The 17,378-nt window shown below is 60.4% G+C and overlaps 1 protein-coding gene across 1 annotated transcript; it reads left to right on the forward strand.

Annotated features, from left to right (window-relative positions):
* Positions 1-2,153: 2,153 nt before the first annotated feature.
* On the forward strand, positions 2,154-17,149 carry HS3ST2 (heparan sulfate-glucosamine 3-sulfotransferase 2). The gene is made up of 2 exons (XM_054842936.1): positions 2,154-3,174; positions 15,848-17,149. The coding sequence occupies exons 1-2, from the start codon at positions 2,687-2,689 to the stop codon at positions 16,464-16,466; spliced, it is 1,107 nt and encodes a 368-aa protein (XP_054698911.1). The 5' UTR covers positions 2,154-2,686; the 3' UTR covers positions 16,467-17,149.
* The last annotated feature ends 229 nt before the right edge of the window (positions 17,150-17,378 follow it).

Here is a 17,378-nt window from a genome sequence, read left to right on the forward strand (position 1 = left end):
GCTCGCAGTCATTCCTCCAGCCCCCATGCTGCAAGGTGCTGGCTGCTGAGAGGGGAATCTCCTGCACCAATTCAGAGGGCTCCTTCCTCCTGCGATGCCGGGGCAGCTCCGGCAGTGGCATGGTGCCTGGCTCCCCCCACCCCTGCAGGGGGGATCCCACTCGAGGCTGACTCCTGGGGCTCCTGTTAGCACAGGCGGCAGGGCCGGGAATGTGCCAAAAGCGCCAGAAAGCTGTTGTTTATGTGGAGCGGGGTGTAAATAGCAAACATGTCATGGAAAAGACATGCCCTGCAAAGATACAAAGACTGAAAGCAAAATTGTCAGCTTTACAAAACATTCCTCCCTTGCAAGCAGAGAAACCTGGAGGTGTCTAGGCATCCACACCAGCTTTATTTATCCAGACGCCTCTAATGTTCATGCTTAAGCAATGTGTTTGCTGCCGAGGCTGGATCACCACATGGAAGCAATAAAATGGCTAAAAATAGAAAAAGCAACTTTTCCACAGATTTGGCAGTTTGTCATGGAGCGGAACTGAGTGATGGACACCTCCTGCCACTGGAAGGGGAGCCTGCCGATGCCTGGCCCCTCGGGTACCCCCGCTCCCGTGCTCCTGCCCTGCTATCACTGTCCAGGCAGGGCAGCATCCCCCAGCTGAGAGGCTGAAGCCCTGCCACCTCCCTGCTGGGCACTGCGCTGGCTCACGTGGAGGGCATACGGGCCAGTGGAAGTACCACACATGGGTGAGTTTACACCAGTGCCAGCTGGCTCCTCCAGGCTGACACTGAATGCACACCTCTGTCTCGCTACCTTGACCCGCACAGAGGTGCTGGTGCCCAGTCTGCACACGCAGAAGCTGCTGTTACAGAGCAGCAAACATGGCACCAAAGGTCCCAAATGCAAAACTCCTGTGGGTCACTTTGGCACATCAGAATGATGAGGTTGGCTCCAAAAGGACTCAGCCCCTCTCAAGTTCCAGAGCTCTCCTGAGCCAGCAGACTCTTTCTTCCCGAAGAAACTATTTTTAAACTCCCAGGGAGGTCCAATCCCACTGCTCCCACACCAGCACAGGTGAAAGGAGCTGCAGAGCGCACCGCTTTTCAGCTCTTTTCCATCTTTCTTTATATCTCCACGAATTCCTGGGTGTTGCACAATAGGAAACTTCATCCCCACCCGGAGTGGCTGCCAGGGAGGTTACAGCATCCTTGTTTGTGTTGGGCTGGCACTTCTTGCCTGTCTCTCTCTATCATCATCCTTCTTCCCAAGTAACAAGACAAGTAGCTTTCTGCAGTTGAACAAGCTTTCTGTGCTGAGAAAGCGGGGACGATGACTGTAAATGTTTAAGCGGTGCTGCACACAGCCCTTTGGCTTTAGCATGAGCAACCAAGCAGAAGTCTGGGATGTCAGGGTGTGAGAGGGAAGGAAGCCGTGTCAAGCAGAGGGAGCCAGAGGGGTGGGGATAGAGCAACAATCTGCACCCATACTCTGCAACTGCCTTGTGGTCTTCCTGGGCCAGCCTGCTTGTAGGGCATCACAAACCATACAGGCGAGGCTGAGCATACCCAGCCCGAGAGAGAAATTTAATTCTTGCGTCTTCTTCAAGCCTTTCCTTCTTATTTACCGGCGGTACCACAGCGGCCGATGGCTGCTCTTCCTGCCTTTGCTGAGGACAGAAATCGTTGCTGCCGTGCGGGGGGACCCCTCCTTGTTCCCGTTCCCTCCCTCGGAGGAAGCTGGCTGCAGGGCAGAGCGGCTCCGGCACCCGGGAAGGAGGATCCCTGGGGGGACTGGGTGGGCACGTTGCCTCGCTGCCAAGAGCTCCCCAGCCTGCTGCCAGCTGTGCCCGTGAGCCCTGTCTGCCCGGCTCCCGAATCGGTGGCTGCTCACACCCGCTCCGGTGCCGGTTCGCGTTCCTGGCCTGGGCGCTGTGCGGCTGCGGGAGGCGCCGCTCCTGGCCCGGCCCGGGCAGCGGGGGCAGACACGGGTGCCCCCGGCCCCGCACCGCTGCTCTGGGTAGTCGAGGACTCGCTGCGGGTTCGGAGCTGCCCGCAGGGCCGGGCAGGACAGCGGGCGCCCTCCGTCCCTGCCCTCCAGCCCCAGCGGCACGGCGGAGCCCGGGGGACCGGCCGGGGCGGGGCCGGGCGGGATGCTCGCACCGGGGCCGCGCCCGGGCAGGGCTGGGCAGAGCCGGCGGGGCTCAGCGGGGGAGCTCGGCCGGCTCCAGCCCCGTGGCAGCCTCGTCGCCGTCCCGGGAAGGAGGGCTCTGCGCGGCGGGTGCCGGCGGCCCGGCCCGGCCCGGATCGGGGGAGGCTGCGGCCGCCGAGCGATCGCGGGGGCTCCGGGAGGAGCTGACGTCAGGCGGCCCCTTAAATAGCAGCGCAGCCGCCTCTGCCCCGGCACTTCCCGCGGAGGCGAGAGCTGGAGCCGCCGCCGTCCGAGCGCCGAGCCGAGCCGCGCCCGCCAGGGATGGGAGCCGCAGCGGCGGGGCCGCGGGCGAGCGGGGGCCGGGGTGGCGGGCGCAGCCCCCCGGGGCGGCCCGGCCGCGCCGCCGCGTAGCCGCGGGACATGCCGGAGCGGCCGCGCAGGGTGCGGGGCGCCGCCGCCGCGAGGCCCCGGGGGCAGCGGCGCGCCCCGCCGAGCCGCGCCGGGCCGGGCCGCGCCATGCCCGGCGGCGCGGCCCCATGGAGCCATGGCGCATAGGGCGCCGAGCGGGCGGGCCTCGGCTGCGGCTCCGGCTCCGTCCCGGCGGCTGGCGAGGAGGGTCCTCGTCCTCTTCACGCTGTCGCTCTCCTGCTCCTACCTCTGCTACAGCCTCCTCTGCTGCTGCGGCGGCCCCGCCGCGCCCCGCGCCCGCTGCGCGCCCGCCCGCAGCGCCGCCGCCGCCAAGAAACTTCTGCAGAAGTCGCGGCCGTGCGGGCGGCCTCCCCCCGCCGAGCCCCCAGGCAGCGCCGCGCCCGTCCGCCGCCCGCGGGAGCCCCCCGCGCCGCCGGCCGGCAGCCCCCCGGGATCGGCTCGCCCGGGCGCCAAGCGCCTGCCGCAGGCCATCGTGGTGGGCGTCAAGAAGGGCGGCACCCGCGCCGTGCTGGAGTTCATCCGGGTGCACCCCGACGTGCGCGCCCTGGGCACCGAGCCCCACTTCTTCGACAGGAACTACGACCGCGGGCTGGAGTGGTACAGGTGAGGGCGGCGCTGCGGGACCGGCCCCCGCCCACCCGGGCACCCCTGCCCCCGCCCGGGCACCCCCTGTCCTGTCCTGCCCTGCCCGGCGCGATCACCGCCGGCGCGGCCCCGACCGGTCCCCCCTGCCCTCTCCCCTCCCCGCCCCTCCCGGCGCTCTTGCTGGCGGACTCGGCTCTCGAGTCCCTGCCCGCTGCCGCGGCGGCTGCTGCCACGTCCCTCGGCGCATCGGCGGGGCGGGAGCGGGCGGTCCGGTCCGCACGGCCGGGCGGCGTGGTGCTGCCGGTGGAGTCTGTCGCCCGGCCGCGCTCAGGGAGTTTTCCCTCCTCCTGCAGTACCGAGCGGGGTCGGGGCCGGGCTGGCTTCGGGCAGGGCAGCCGTGCCCCAGCCCTGCGCGGCTCGGTCCCTCCCGGCCGTGGGAACATGGCTGCTGGAGCCCACACCAGCGCTGCGGCTGCAACCGCCTGAGCCCCAGCCCTGCCGGGAACGGGCTCGGGAGCCGGGATGATAACAGGTTTCCCATCCCGTCTGAGGAAACACTTACCTGTGTGAAGGGGCCTCCAAAACACGAATGAATGACTAGCCCGTGGGACGGCACGGCTACCGTCCCTGCAGCCCCACTCGGTGTGCCTCAGCACCCTTCTGCCGTCAGGTTTTATCTCTGGCTCTGTGAGAGGGGCAGTCCCTGTCCTCCACCGTCTTGTCTCTCTGAACTCAGAAAAGTGTGGATCTAGTTGAGATCTCTAATAATTTCCAGAGAACAGCAAGTGCATCTCCAGCAGGAGATGGTGGGATTTTAATTTCAGTAAAGGCTTTTCCGAGGAGCGCAGGGGTGCTCACAGAGAGGCAATGAGTACTGCGTGTGAGCAGGTCACAGCACCCACGGACTCATCCCCTGCCCGTGGCCCCGCACTTGGTGCTACAGGCAGCTCGCCCCCTGCTCCCCGTGGTGTCTGACCCAGCGTACCGGTGGTTGTCTGCTGTGGTTGTGGAACACTGCAGGAGCGCTGGGCTGCTCTCAGGCAGGGCCTCAGTGCTTGTGCTGGGCATCAGCCTCCGGAGGCAGAGAGGCAGAGAAGGGCTCGGTGTGGCCCCGAGTGCCTGCGAGCTCAGAGCAGGGTGAAGGCTGCCTGGCACGGTCAGCAGTCGCAGCATCATGGCAGGTGGTGGGAGGCAGCCCGCGGGGCCGTGCACCGAGCTCTCTTGCCCCTCCATCTCCGCAGCAGTTTCTCAGCAGATATGTCCCCTGTTCCAGAGCAGGGCAGTGCTTGTCGGCTGCCAAACGGGTTGGGAGGCACCGTGATGTAGTGCTCGCTGCAGGCTCTGCTGGGGTCCTGGTTTGTCTCCTTGCTGGGCAGGTGTGAGTCATGCCTGTTGGCAGTTTGTGACCATGAGCCGGTCAGAGCTGCTCTGAACAGCACCTGCCTGCTGGGCACTGGGCTGGTGCTCCAGCCCTCGTAGCTGGGTTCCATGCCCGGGAAGGCAGTTCAGGCACTGCACAGGGAGTTGTACTTGGGTCATAGTGGGCCCTGCAGCTGGAATGTTCAGCTTTTGCAGTGGTACAGGTGGCAGGCGATGGGAGGGCCAGGAGAAGTGCGGGTAGAGCTCGCTGAAACCGTTTCCCTCTCCTAAGGCTGTCCTGCAGCATGCCCAGTTCCTCCCACCCTTTGGAGAGTAGCTGCAGCAGTGTCCTTTGCCTGCTCTTGCCCCTCAGCAGGTCTGTGTCATCTCCCCTCCACCCCTGACATCGGACACTGTCACCCATCCTGCATCACCTAAAAGCAAACAGCTGAGAGCTGCCCTGCAGTACAGGCATATAAGGACAGGAGCAGCAGTGGTTTATCTAAAGGGCATCCAGAGTAGCGGGGCAGCAGTGGAGCAGGACATGGGTCCTGACTGAGCCCTTCGCTCAGGGGGGGAGCTGCGTATGCTCAGCGCTTGGCTGGGAAGCAGCCCCGATCCTGAGCTGGGGTCACCCCACACAGTGCTTGGCCCTGCCAGCTCTCTGGGCTCTTGTGCTTCCCTTGTGCACACTTGGTGCGGGGAGTCTGGTGCTGGGAGCCTTGCAGGCAGTGCAGGACCGGAGCCACAGAGCCCAGCCAGGGCAGCACTCGCCAGCCCCTGTCTGAATGAAGGGAAGGGGCTTTGCCCCAGGACAGACTCTGTCTGGGGCATGTAAAGGCACCCACAGGCACCCAGCGTGGTGTTGGTCCAGGAGGCAGGAGACGTGTCCCCCTCCCGCGTGCACTTCGGAACCAAGGGGCTGCAGCCACGAGCGCCAAGCAGTCGCTCTCCTGCCCCAAGCTGTGGTTCAGCCTGGGATCCTCCACGTGAAGGGACTCGTCTGTGACCAGGAATGATGCAGCCTGTGACAGTGAGTGACAGTGGCGACGGGCAGCTGCCTACCGAGGTGGGGGCAGCGATGGGAACCCAGCCGGGTGAGCAGCGTGCTGCCTGGGGCTTGGCCTTGCCTCTGGATCGATGGAGAGATCACACCGGAGCAGCGGAGCCTCCAAATTAGTTCAGCTAAAACAATTAAATGACACTTCCCTGGTTTTATTACTTTTTTTTTAAGCTCACAAATGTGCCAAAACTTAAGCACAGAGGCTGCTAATGTATAAAACGTGGAATTGATTTTCCTCCTTGCAAGTGGAGCAATTAAATGTGGAGCAGGTCTAACCGGCAGCATGATAAACTCCTGTCGCTCTGCCAAGAGGCCAGGGAGCAGGAGAGCAGGGTCCTGCCGACGGCCGTGTCCTGGGGAAGGGCAGAGATGACACCATGAACAGCCGGCTCTGAAGGGCTGCCCTGCTGGGACCCTGGAGCGAGAAAGCTGCTCCTGGACGGAGCCGGAGGCTGTCCCCAGCTGCCAGCCAGGAAGAGGTGACGCTCCCATGCTTGGGGAGCACCGTGCTGTGGTGGGGTCTCTGCAGGTGTGCCCAGAGCACAGACCCCTTGGAAAGGCAAGGGCTTCCTCCGTCATTAGCAGAGACTTTGCTTGCAGGAGCAACAGCTGAGTGCCCGGTCTGGCTCCATCCTTCCTATTTCGTGCCCTAGTGGGGAGCCAAGCGGAGGGACCAAGTAGGTCTTCGATGCAGTTTAGGGCAGCGTGAGAGCTGAGTCGCTCTGATTCTCCAAAAACATCAGTTCCTGGTTTTCCACATTTTCCGCTGCCCTGGAGTTGGTCTGACGCGGAGGTGGCAGAACCAGCGGGAGGGGACATCTCCTGATCTGCCTGTCCTTGCCAGCTCCAAATGTCGTGCTCGCTCACAGCTGCTGTTTTCATGGTGCCTCCTGTCTTAGCTCCTGCCACTGCCCGGGGCAGCCTTGGCTCCCTCCGCTCTGGGAGACGGCATGCTGGGCAGAGCCAGACCCCTCTGCTTTCCCCCGTGCCACACCACCGCCCAGGAGCTGCCTGCTCACCGACTTCAGACCCAAAACACCCGTGCCATTTCCAATTCCCATCAGCCTCTCTAATCCACCTCATTAGCTACAGATACACTACAGGAAAGGTATTTTTAGCAAGATCTGTTTTAAGACAACTGAAACCAAACAGCCAGCTACTGGGGAATATCGATTCATTACCAATCCTGGACTAAATGTTCATTATAGAGCTTTTCCTGCTGCAGGTAGAGTGTGCCAATAACCTTCAATATTTTCCAGAACACAGGGAAGACAGTGCCGTTTAATTTGCAGTTAACTTTGAGTGGTGACTCTGTACCTGCAGCATCTCGGGGTACACTGTTCCTCTCTAGGATTCCTGAGTAACCCTGTCAAGATGCTGCAGCGTTATTTTCACAGAGAGGGGCTTTTCCTAGCAGGTCTGGCTGCAGGCTGAGCCCGGCTCCTGCCCGGCAGGCTCCGCTGTGCCTCTGCCTGCAGGAGCCGAGCCAGGAGGCAGGCGCTGGCACAGGGGAGAGCCCCGTCCGGCTCCCACGCAGATCCACCTGCCTGAATCCTGTCCCACTTGGGCCAAGCTCAGGCTTCCCCACATGCTGGTGCAACAGGTCCCTGGGGCACCCACACTGCTGGGGCTCTGCCCCGTGCCCCCCCGCACTGCCTTTGGTTTTGGGGTGCTCCTGGGGCTGTGGCAGCACAAGGAGTGCTGCTGGCCTCTGAGCGGTGGGCACTGTGGCTGTCCTGGGGGAGCGGACCCCGCCAGCTGGGGAGCATCGCTGCGCGTCCTGCGTCCCTCTGCCTGTGGGAGGGAGTGTGCAAACCGGGCTCCTGCACTCCGCCTCGCTAATTGCTCTCTGCTAATGGCCAGGTTGGCTCACACACAAATGGGAGCCCATTAGGCTTTGCCCAACGACGAGGACTGTTTTGTGGGCTTGACTGACAGTGCATTTTGCTAAAGTTAATTAGTAAGAAGAGAGGAAGGCAGCAAGCTTCAAGGATGCTTTGAAATTTCCTTGACTTCAGAGAATGCCCTGGCTCTGAGGAATGGGTACAAAACCTCCATCAGAGACTTTTGTGTGAGGAACTGCCCTGCAGGCAGCGTGTTCCCTGGTCACTGCCTTGCCTATGTCTGCCTGCGGGCAGCGGTCCTGCCCTCCTCTGGGTGGTCCTGAGTGCCACGGAGACCCTCATTCAGGCCCCTGGAGGGCTTCCCCTGCCAAGGTGCTGGGAGAAGTGCAGGGAGATAAATCCGCACAGGGCACCAAGCTTTCAATATTAATGATGTGTGTTCTTGCTCTGTCTTCCATGGCCTTGTTTGTAAACGCTGCAGTTTGTTCTAACCTTCCCTTCGGTAGCTTGAAATCCAGCTCGTAACCTGGCATGGCTGTGGGCATGGACGCTTCATGAAGCTGACAGGCGAAGGATGCTGGTCCCTGGTGACCTTGGGTGTCCATTGAAGTGCAGTCTATGGTATCTGCCATGCGGTGCGTGCTCTGGGGGGGCTGGGGTGCGTGTGCTACCCGCTGCCGCAGGGACCAGAGCAGGGTCCCGGTGCAGGTGGTGCCCAAGACCCTCTGGCAGCACAGCCGGCCACCCAGGCACGCAGCCGGCAGCACCCAGCTTTTGTGGCTGGAGACGGATGTCTGCAGCCCTGGATCCTCCGCACAATGACCGTGTCCCAGGTGCTTCCCTGGCAGCAGGCACGTTAGACGTGGCTGGAGTTGCCCTTTGTCAGCGCTGGTGTGTGATGTGGGGTCTTGTGGGACCCACTGCTGGGTCAGTGTGGTTTGTTTGTGGTGCTGGCATGTTGTCCTATCCCTTTGCACACTCCTGAGCACTGAAAGATCACCAAGTGGGCAACATATCTCTGACACCAGTTTTTAATTAGGGAATCACTACAGCAGCTGGGGCATATTAGGTGATTTTTTAAAATGAATATTAATTTTTAAAGTTTCACCTATGGAAGGAGTTGCCTTGGAAATGGGAGGTGGGGAGACCCCAGCCTTTCTCCATGGGATCTCCAGCGAGTGGGTTTATGCTGGGCTGGGGTGTGTGTGCTCGCTGGTGGGCTGTGTGCCCCGACCCAGCAGTAGCGGCAGGGCTGGTGAGCTGGGCTCTGCAAGCACTACGCTGGGAAGCTCCTGCCTCCCACTGCTTCCTGGCCATGCTCCCCTCAGTGCTCGCCTTGGGCTTTGTCAGACTTTCGGTTGGTGCTGGACAGTTATTTAGGAAGATGGGAGTTACGCGTCGGCTTGTGTGCGTGAAGGGCATCGGCAGTGTGCCCTTTGGAAAAGATTTTGTTGACTTAAAGGACACCGCAAATCTCTGGAGCATTTAAATGATTAAAAATGAATCAGCAACGAAGTTAATTACTGTGTTCACACTGCTTTTATGCATTGAAATGTCCCTCATTAGCTGCCTGTGAGCACTGGTGTAAATTCTTTGAACATAAACATTTATTAAAGGCAGCCGATCCATCATTAAATCTGAGGCTGCCTTAGCACGGGGCGGTGGCGGCGGGGACGCGGGGCTGGGCCAGCCACCGCCTGGGCCACGGTCCTCAGGGCGGCATTTCCCCGCTGCGGCCGTGGTGCGGTCTCTGGGAGGAGGCAGCGAGTCCATCCTGCTCAGCGTGGCAGGGGCCCTGCTCTGCGCCCCCATTACCGTACTGCTGCCAGCCTTACGGGGCAGGGCAGGGGGTGCAGCCGCAGCGCTGGGGGATTCCCGTTTGCCCCACCAGCCCCTCGCAGGGGTCTTTCACTGCGAAGCACCGGCTGTGCAGCTCTCAGCCGGCGTGGCACTGTGTCCCGTCCTAGACGTCCCCTGCAATGTCACTCAGCCAGGAGAGCTTTTTGTCTTCCTCACACCTCAGTTTCTCGCGTGCTTGACCCAGTTTTGCTTAAACCTCTGAGTAGCTTTGCTTGAACTTTCATCTGCTGATGCTGTCTGCAATCCTGCTGAGCCCAGCAGCGCTGGGCTGCCGGGCGAGAGCCGGTGGCGGCTGTCAGCTGTGTGCACCCGTGGCACGGCACAGCACGGTGCGGCACAGCCCCTTCCACAGCAGGCAGAGAGCTCGGGGCCGGGTGCTCGCTCCCATGCAGCAGCCACCTCCTCTCTGCCGTTGTCGGTGGGATTCTGCCTGCGCCTTCCCCTGCTCCTGCCAGGGCAGCACAGCGCCAGCCCTCCTGCACAGCTCCAGCCGAGGGGGCGAGGGGCAGGCTGTGGTGTGGGGAGGGGACCTGCCGTCGGGTCAGGGTGGAGCGGTGCCATGGGACTGTCCTGATGCCAGTGTGCACTCCTGGAAGAGTTTCTGTGCTCGTCTCCAACACGTTGAGCTGCAGCTGGAGACGCGTTCTCAGCTCACCCTTCTCCCAGCTCCTCGGTGCCATGCAGGGCAATGACCCTTGCCACTCTCCCACCACCCCGTGAGCCCCAGCCGGTCCAGGAGGGTGGCGAGTGGGTGCTCACCTGTGCCAGAGGATTTTGGCTCCCAGCCTGGCGGGCTCCCCACTCCCTGCCTGCGTGCGGGCAGCATCCCTGCATGCAGCCACTGAGCCTGCAACGTCATCTGGAAGAGAGAAAGCACACAGCCCTCGTCACAAGAGCCAGCACTTGGGATTTTTCACCAAATTAAATAGTTTGGTTTTATGCCGATGAGTGGATGGAGTCCAGGATTACGCACATGTCAGCCGCTAGCCTCTGTGGAGAGCCCAGGATGCGCCTGCCACGTCCTCATGCGCAGCGAGCTGCAGCAGGCAAATATTTACCTGGGAGCTGCCCCGATCTCCTCCGTGCTCTGCAAGCTGGATGGAGGGACCAGTGCTGTAACGGGATTATGAGATGGGCGCTCTCCCCACACGTGCTTATCTGCAATATCTCAATCGTCTGATGAATTTTTGTACAAATTCCTCCCTGGGAGAGTGTTTCACGCATGTTCAACATCAAAGCAGCGCAGCCAGCGAGGGAGCACATGTTTCTTTAATGTGGGAGTGTTGTAGGGGCCACGGGGTGCCCAAAGGCAGATTATAAGAAAATTAATAATTCAGGTCTAGGAAAGGTGCTGGTGAAAAGTTAACTCCTTCAGGGCGAGGCGCTGCCTTTGCATTGGCATAGACGCAGCCAGGGCTGGGGTCTCCACTGCTGCCGCCCCACAGTCGTGGGGCTGCCCAGGGACATGCCAGCTCCCAAGTGCCCTGGGGCACAGTGATGCCAGCTCGGCCACATCAGGGGACAGCAGCTCTCCTGGGGCCGTGCCAGCGACTGGAAATACCCCACGTGTGTCCCTGCTCCAGTTACATTGGCAAACACAACCTCTAAATCTGCAGGTTGGAAGGGAGCGTTAATGCCCATATCAAATGGCTCTACAGGGCTTTAAGAATTGAGTAACTATAATGAAAATAATCTCTAATTCAAGAGGAATTAATGCTGTCTTTCGAGCCAGAGTAATGCATTGAGTGGGAAAATTGGCTGGTGCCGGGGCAGCCCCCTGCTCCCCCTCGGTACGCCCAGCAGGTCCTGCTGCGTGAGAGCCCCTGGCCCCGGGGGAGGGTTTGTAGGGGCACCATCGAGCACACGTGCCTGCAGCCCCGGACTGATGGGCTGTTCTGGGGGGAGCTGTGAAGCCCCCAGTAGTTAAATGCCTCTGTTGGCCAGAGCGTTGGCCTTCTTGACAAGAGCAATGAAAAGCAAACGAAGTGAAAAGCCTGTGGCTGCTGAACAGCGTCTGCAGGGAATGAGGCACGAGCTGCATCCCACTGTTACTGCTGGAAGAGCCGACACCTCCCACCGAGGCTCATCCGGTGCAGGCAGGGGAGAGCCTGCTCTGCTCTCCAGCCCACGGCGTTGCTGCAAGACTGGAGTTTGCTCCACTACATCCCTAATGATTTCTGTGCAGAGCTGCCCTGGTATTCACTCAGCATCAGCATTTTTGACCTCTTCTATTTCTGCCGCATCACAGATTCCCATGATCAGGACATGGTGCGGATGGCTTGCGCACTGCTGTCGGGTGGAGAAAGCCTCGGTGTTTCTCCAGCCTGGCCGTGCTGATGGGGAGAGCGCTGGCAGCGGCTGGTGTGACACCAGCATCAGCAGCACTGTCACTCTGTGGAGGAAGCTGGAGGGCTGGGGCTGAGGGAAGCAGCCTCGCGATGCCCTCCCGAACCACCAAAGCCACCCCCTGCCCCTCCCACAGCAGAGGCAACCACCCAGCTCCACTGTCATGGGGGGACCGGTTATCTAATGGGGTTATGATGGTGGCCTCACTGTCCCCTCCCAGCAGCACCGTCCTCGTCCCTGGTGCTGGAGGAGGTGGCCACTGACCATCCGTCAGCACCCAGCAGCTCTCCCAAGAGCAGCAAGTTGGTTACTCCAGCTGTCCCTCCGTGCTAGTGTCGCCGGTACGTCACTGTCACCGTGCTGGCATCAGCTCTGGCACCGCCTGGCAGCGGCTCACTCAGTGCGTGCCAGGAGCCGGTGCCAAAGCCAGCTGGGGATCTTCGGCAGAGTCACAGGCGCCTGGGTCGGGTCCCCGAAGCGGCAGGAGCGGCTCCTGCCTGAGCCCTGGCCATGCGGCACTGCAAGCCGGCTACTGAGAGCCTTCACACCTAAACGTGCAAGCCTTGGGCTTAAAACTATGTGACATGCTATTTGTATGCAAATAACTCCGTGAATGCAGAAGTCCAAAAATATCATTTTAAAGTCAACTGTAATTAAGTTCACAATGCATTTCCCAGCTCTTGCAGCTCTGGGGATCCCGCCGTTAACGTAAAGATGAATGCCTGGGTGACATTTCTCCCCCTTGCATGGTTTCACTGGTGATTTATTTATCTATTTGAGTGGTGTTTTGTTGTCTCAGCAGTCTGTGTTGTTCAGGAGAAGCAAACACTGGGAGTCCATTTGAAAAAAAACAACTCTTGTCTCATTTCAGTAATTTACTATGCAGAGATTTTGTGTTTTTCATAATGGATTACAACCTGTAATTTCATTTTTTGAATACATGGACCTAATAGTTCACGTAATGAAAGTCTAACAAGCCTGAAGATGAGCCATTAATGAAACAGCAGTTTTATGATTCTCCACCGATATATTGTAATAGTGAATCACTTATAAAGCTGTCCCGTGCTGATTTATGATGAAACTTGTTTGTGATACGGAGATACAGTCATGGTGCCTGCTGCTAAATTAGCATTTCCTGACAGTCATTAAACAATGGGAGTTGTAATCAGGATTTATGGGGTTTGAAGCGGAGCAGTGGGAAAGGCCAATTAAGCCATGTCCGTGCTCAGGTACCTCTGTAAAACAGCCTTGTTAATTTATCCTAACTAATTAGTTTGTTCTCTTTCAAATGGAGAAACTGGTCAGGAGTGCATGAGGGTGCGCAGCTGGCTGCCGTGCTGCCCCAGGACAGGCAGCCCCCGTCCCCTCGCGTAGCCCCCGTCCCCCTGATGATGGGGAAGCGGGGCGGCAGCTCTGGGGCCACGCGGGGCACGGGGGCCGCAGCCCTGTGCCAGCACCTGGGGGAGTGAGGCTGGCCTCGGCCATCATCCCCAGTAGCTTCCCAGCAGCCTGGCACAGACCTCTGGGCACGTCTCTCTAGTATCTCTCCAAGGGTCTCTTCCAGCTGCTCATCCGGTCCCCTGGGATCACGGTGTCTTCTTGTCGCCATCACAGGGAGCGTCCTGGGTCCACTGGGGACCTACTGCCCTCAGTGTGTGCTGCCGCCCCCCGCGATGTCCCGGGTCTTCCATTGTAGTCCCCTTGTCACGCAGGGTGCTGTGGGCTGCTCTTGCATCTCCTCTCAGTTAGGTCTTACGTCGGGTTTCTCTCTACACAGCAAGCCCCAAAGCCAGTGGCTGTGGACCATGTTTTAGGGACCCTGGAGGTGTCGGCTCTCAGAAACACCCATGTTGCAGCACGCCAGCGAGGCACTGTGGCAGTTGTGCAGGGTTTATCCCATGAATAAATCAGTGCCTCACTCTCTCCAGCTGAATTGCTGCAGACAGGGTTGCTGATGTTTGCTTTCCCTGACTGCTTCTGTCCCGAGGCCTCGCTGGGTTACCCAGACATCCGTAGCTCCCAGTCTCTTACAGCGACTGTTGTACCAGCTCCTCCCCAGATCCTGCCCCGCGTCCCTGTGGTGAGCACCCACTGCGGTGCCCAGCCGGGGCAGACCCTGTCTGGGGGACGTGCATTGTGGGCGAGCGGGGGGCTCAGAAGGGGTCCCACGAGCTGGGTTACTGATGTGCCTGCTTCCAGCGCCGTGGGGCTGCCGGGGTGCGGATGCGGCTGGAGGGCAGTGTCCTCGCTGCCTGGTCCTCCTCACTGCAACGCGCTTGCTGTGCACCAAAGCACCTCCCTGGGTCTATGAGGGGCGTGAGCTGGCTGAGCTCGCCCCTTCCTCTTGGAAGAGCCCTGTTGTCCCCCTGGAAAGTCGCAGCGGGAGGTGACTGACTCGGGGACACCCCTTCTGCTCCCTGGGGTCCCCGTGGCCAGGCTGCCAGAGTGCTGCTCTGTGCCGGGCACGTGTGGGCGCCTCGCATTAAACATACGGGCTCTGTTTTTAAAAAAAACACATTCCTGGGGGCACTTTACACAGTTCTTCATAAAACTGTCCCCAGGCAGCGCCTGACTCTGCCTCTCAGCCTGTGTTCTGCCGCACAGCTGAATCCAAATTGGTCAGTTTATGAACATGAGCCACCGACTTGCGCTGCAAAGTGGGAAAAGTGACGGATGCTTCTGAGCAATGAAGGTAATTTCAATAGAAGGTGCCCTTCCAGCCTGCACCTGGCCCCGAGGCTGGGGCAGGAGGGCAGCAGTCCCAAGACAGGCGCCCAGCTTGCTGCGGCACTGCTGCCGGGAGGGCTCCCGCGTGCCCAGAGCTGTTGTAGCGGCAGCACGCTGCCCGGCATGGGTGCTGGTGCCAGTCAGTACCTGTGGGCCACTGGCCTCATCCTGGCTGCCGGCACTCCCTGCCCACTCCAGCCAGCCGCTCCCTGCCCGCTCCCTGCCCGCTCCAGCCAGGGGACCTACGGCACCATGAATCTGATAGGCACCATGGATTTGATAGTTTACTCTAGTAATACAAGACTAATTTATAAATCTTTCCATCCCATTAGTTTTTATTTGATTTGGATGTTCAGCTGTCAAAGCAAATGATTTAATTAGTGCTAAACTGGGCTGCAGGGACGCTACATTTTCCCCTGGCCTGGTGCTCCCTCCCTGGCCTGGCAGCCTGGCTCCCCATGCCAGAAACAGATAGTTGTATGCAGGACCCTGTCTCGGAACCCTTGGGCCTGATCCAGCCGTGGTGGGGTTGGTGATACCCTCGTAGGCATGAGCCCCACGTCCCCGGGCAGCCCCTCGCTCCCAGCTCCCACTGGAGGAGCAGCACAGCACCCTGGGGCCTCGTCCATCACTCCCCACAGCTTCTCGTGGCGGTCGAGATCAGCCACCACGATTCTGCATCCCAGCCCCGGCATCCTTTGCCATCACTGGGCGCAAGGGCTGTGTGCAGGCTGCACTCATTTCCTGCCTGCCTCCAGGATGAAGGCAGAAGGAGGAGGGGGCTGCACTCCTGCTGGGTGCTGGAGGCTGGCACCCTCCTGGGCTGGCACCCTCCTCTGCCCCGGGTGCGGTGCTCGCTGCAGGGCCAGCGGCACAGGGTGCACAGGAGCTGGGGTACACCATAATGTCATCGGGGAGGAGACACGCTGCGTAATTGCAGTAATTCCAGAAGGAGCTACTGTGATTTCTGTTGCAAATGGCAGCTGGTGTAGGAATGGGGAGTGAAAGGCTCTAGCAGAGGCTGTCTGCCGGGTGATGCATCTGTGCCAGTGACCGGGGCGGGTGGCAGGATCTGCTCCCTTTCCTGGCTGCAGACTGAGCCGCGACGCTTTCCTTACATCGATAACGACTCTACTGCTGATGGGGATGGAGCAGCCCCGGCTGCCGCACAGCGCCAGGGTCCCCGCAGCCTGGCCTTGCCCTTGTCCTCCATCCTGCCTGGCTCTGGCCTCCCCCAGGAGCCAAGTGTCTCTGCTTGCTGCTGTGTGTGGGGGGCTGCCAGTACCCCCATCCTCTGCGCGGGGGGTCCCCAGGGGCCAAGATGGACCTGGGAGACAGTCATGGCCAGGGGCCCTCTGCAGTGCTGCAGGAGGGAGCTGTGCCTGCCTTGTCCTGCCGGGAGGGGACACCTCACCAACCCCCCACTGCGAACACAACCTCCCGGTGCCTGGCTCGGCTCCTTCCTCACCGTCGCCTTCTGCTTCGCTTGCAGGAGCCTGATGCCGCGAACGCTCGACAGCCAGATCACGGTGGAGAAGACCCCCAGCTACTTTGTCACCAAGGAGGCACCACGGCGCATCTTCAACATGTCCCGGGACACGAAGCTGATCGTGGTGGTGAGGAACCCGGTCACCCGGGCCATCTCGGACTACACACAGACGCTCTCCAAGAAGCCAGACATCCCCACCTTCGAGGGGCTGTCCTTCCGCAACCGCAGCCTGGGGCTAGTGGACACCTCCTGGAACGCTATCCGCATTGGGATGTATGCTGTGCACCTGGAGAGCTGGCTCCAGTACTTCCCCCTCTCCCAGATCCACTTTGTCAGCGGGGAGAAGCTGATCACAGACCCAGCTGGGGAGATGGGCAAAGTCCAGGACTTCCTGGGCATCAAACGGGTTATCACAGACAAGCACTTCTACTTCAACAAGACAAAAGGTTTTCCTTGCCTGAAAAAGTCAGAGAGCAGCGGCTTGCCTCGCTGCCTGGGCAAGTCCAAAGGCAGGACTCATGTGCAAATAGACCCCGAGGTGATCGAGCAGCTTCGGGACTTTTATAGACCTTATAATATCAAATTCTATGAAACAGTTGGGCAGGACTTCAGGTGGGAATAAACGTCTGGGAGCAGAGCTGCGGTGACGTGAGGCTGCGGTCTTCCACGAGGGGGGCCCAGGGGGGCTGGAGCCAGGACGCCCCAGCCAGCCCATCCTGCCCAAAATCCATGAACAGAGGCAGGCAAGGGGCTTCCCTGGCCCTCAGGAGGCTGGGATGCTCCAGGGCGAGCTGAGATGGGGGAAGACCCAGAGTCCTGCTCCAGCCACTGAGGGAGGAGTGCCCAGCAGGCACTGCCCATCCCGGCACGTCAGCAGTGCCACGGCTTGCTCTGTGGGGTCCCATTTGCTTTTACCACCACGTGGTCCCCAAGGCCACGGTGATGGCCCTGTTCTGTAGCCTACACAGGCTGCTCCAAAGCATGTCCCTCCTCTGTGTCCCAAAGCAAATGGGTGCTCCCAGACACCCCCGACTGCAGTCAGCAGCTGTGGGGCTGTCCCCATGGGGCCACGTCCCACCGTGGTGCTGGGGCGGGCAGAGCTCTGGCCGCTCCGCTTTGCCTTTCGTCACTTAAGCGCAGTACGTAACCATGAGGACAGTGAGATGTATCTGCTTGAAAAAGAAGTCTATGAAAAATGTTGTACCGATATTTTGTCCTGTGAATAAAGCACAGAATCCTGCTGTTACGGGTACTTTAGTGGCACTAGTTTCCTTGTTCAGCATGTGATCCCTTTGTGTAAATAAAAGCGGCTACCACCGGTCCGTATGCATGGGCTTTTCTTAGGGCAAGGCTGGGCAGCCCCGTGCTGCACGGCTGCCTGTGCAGTGCTGCTGGGGACCCTGCAAAGCCCCACCGCACCCATGGGTCTGGTGAGGTGGCGGGTGTGGGGCTCGGGCAGGACAGCGGATCAGCCTGGCACGGCGAGGAGGGGACCTGTGGCACAGCCTTTCACAGCGGTGATGGCACCGCTTGG

This window comes from Grus americana, chromosome 15, assembly GCF_028858705.1.
Source record: "Grus americana isolate bGruAme1 chromosome 15, bGruAme1.mat, whole genome shotgun sequence".
Classification (NCBI taxonomy): domain Eukaryota; kingdom Metazoa; phylum Chordata; class Aves; order Gruiformes; family Gruidae; genus Grus; species Grus americana.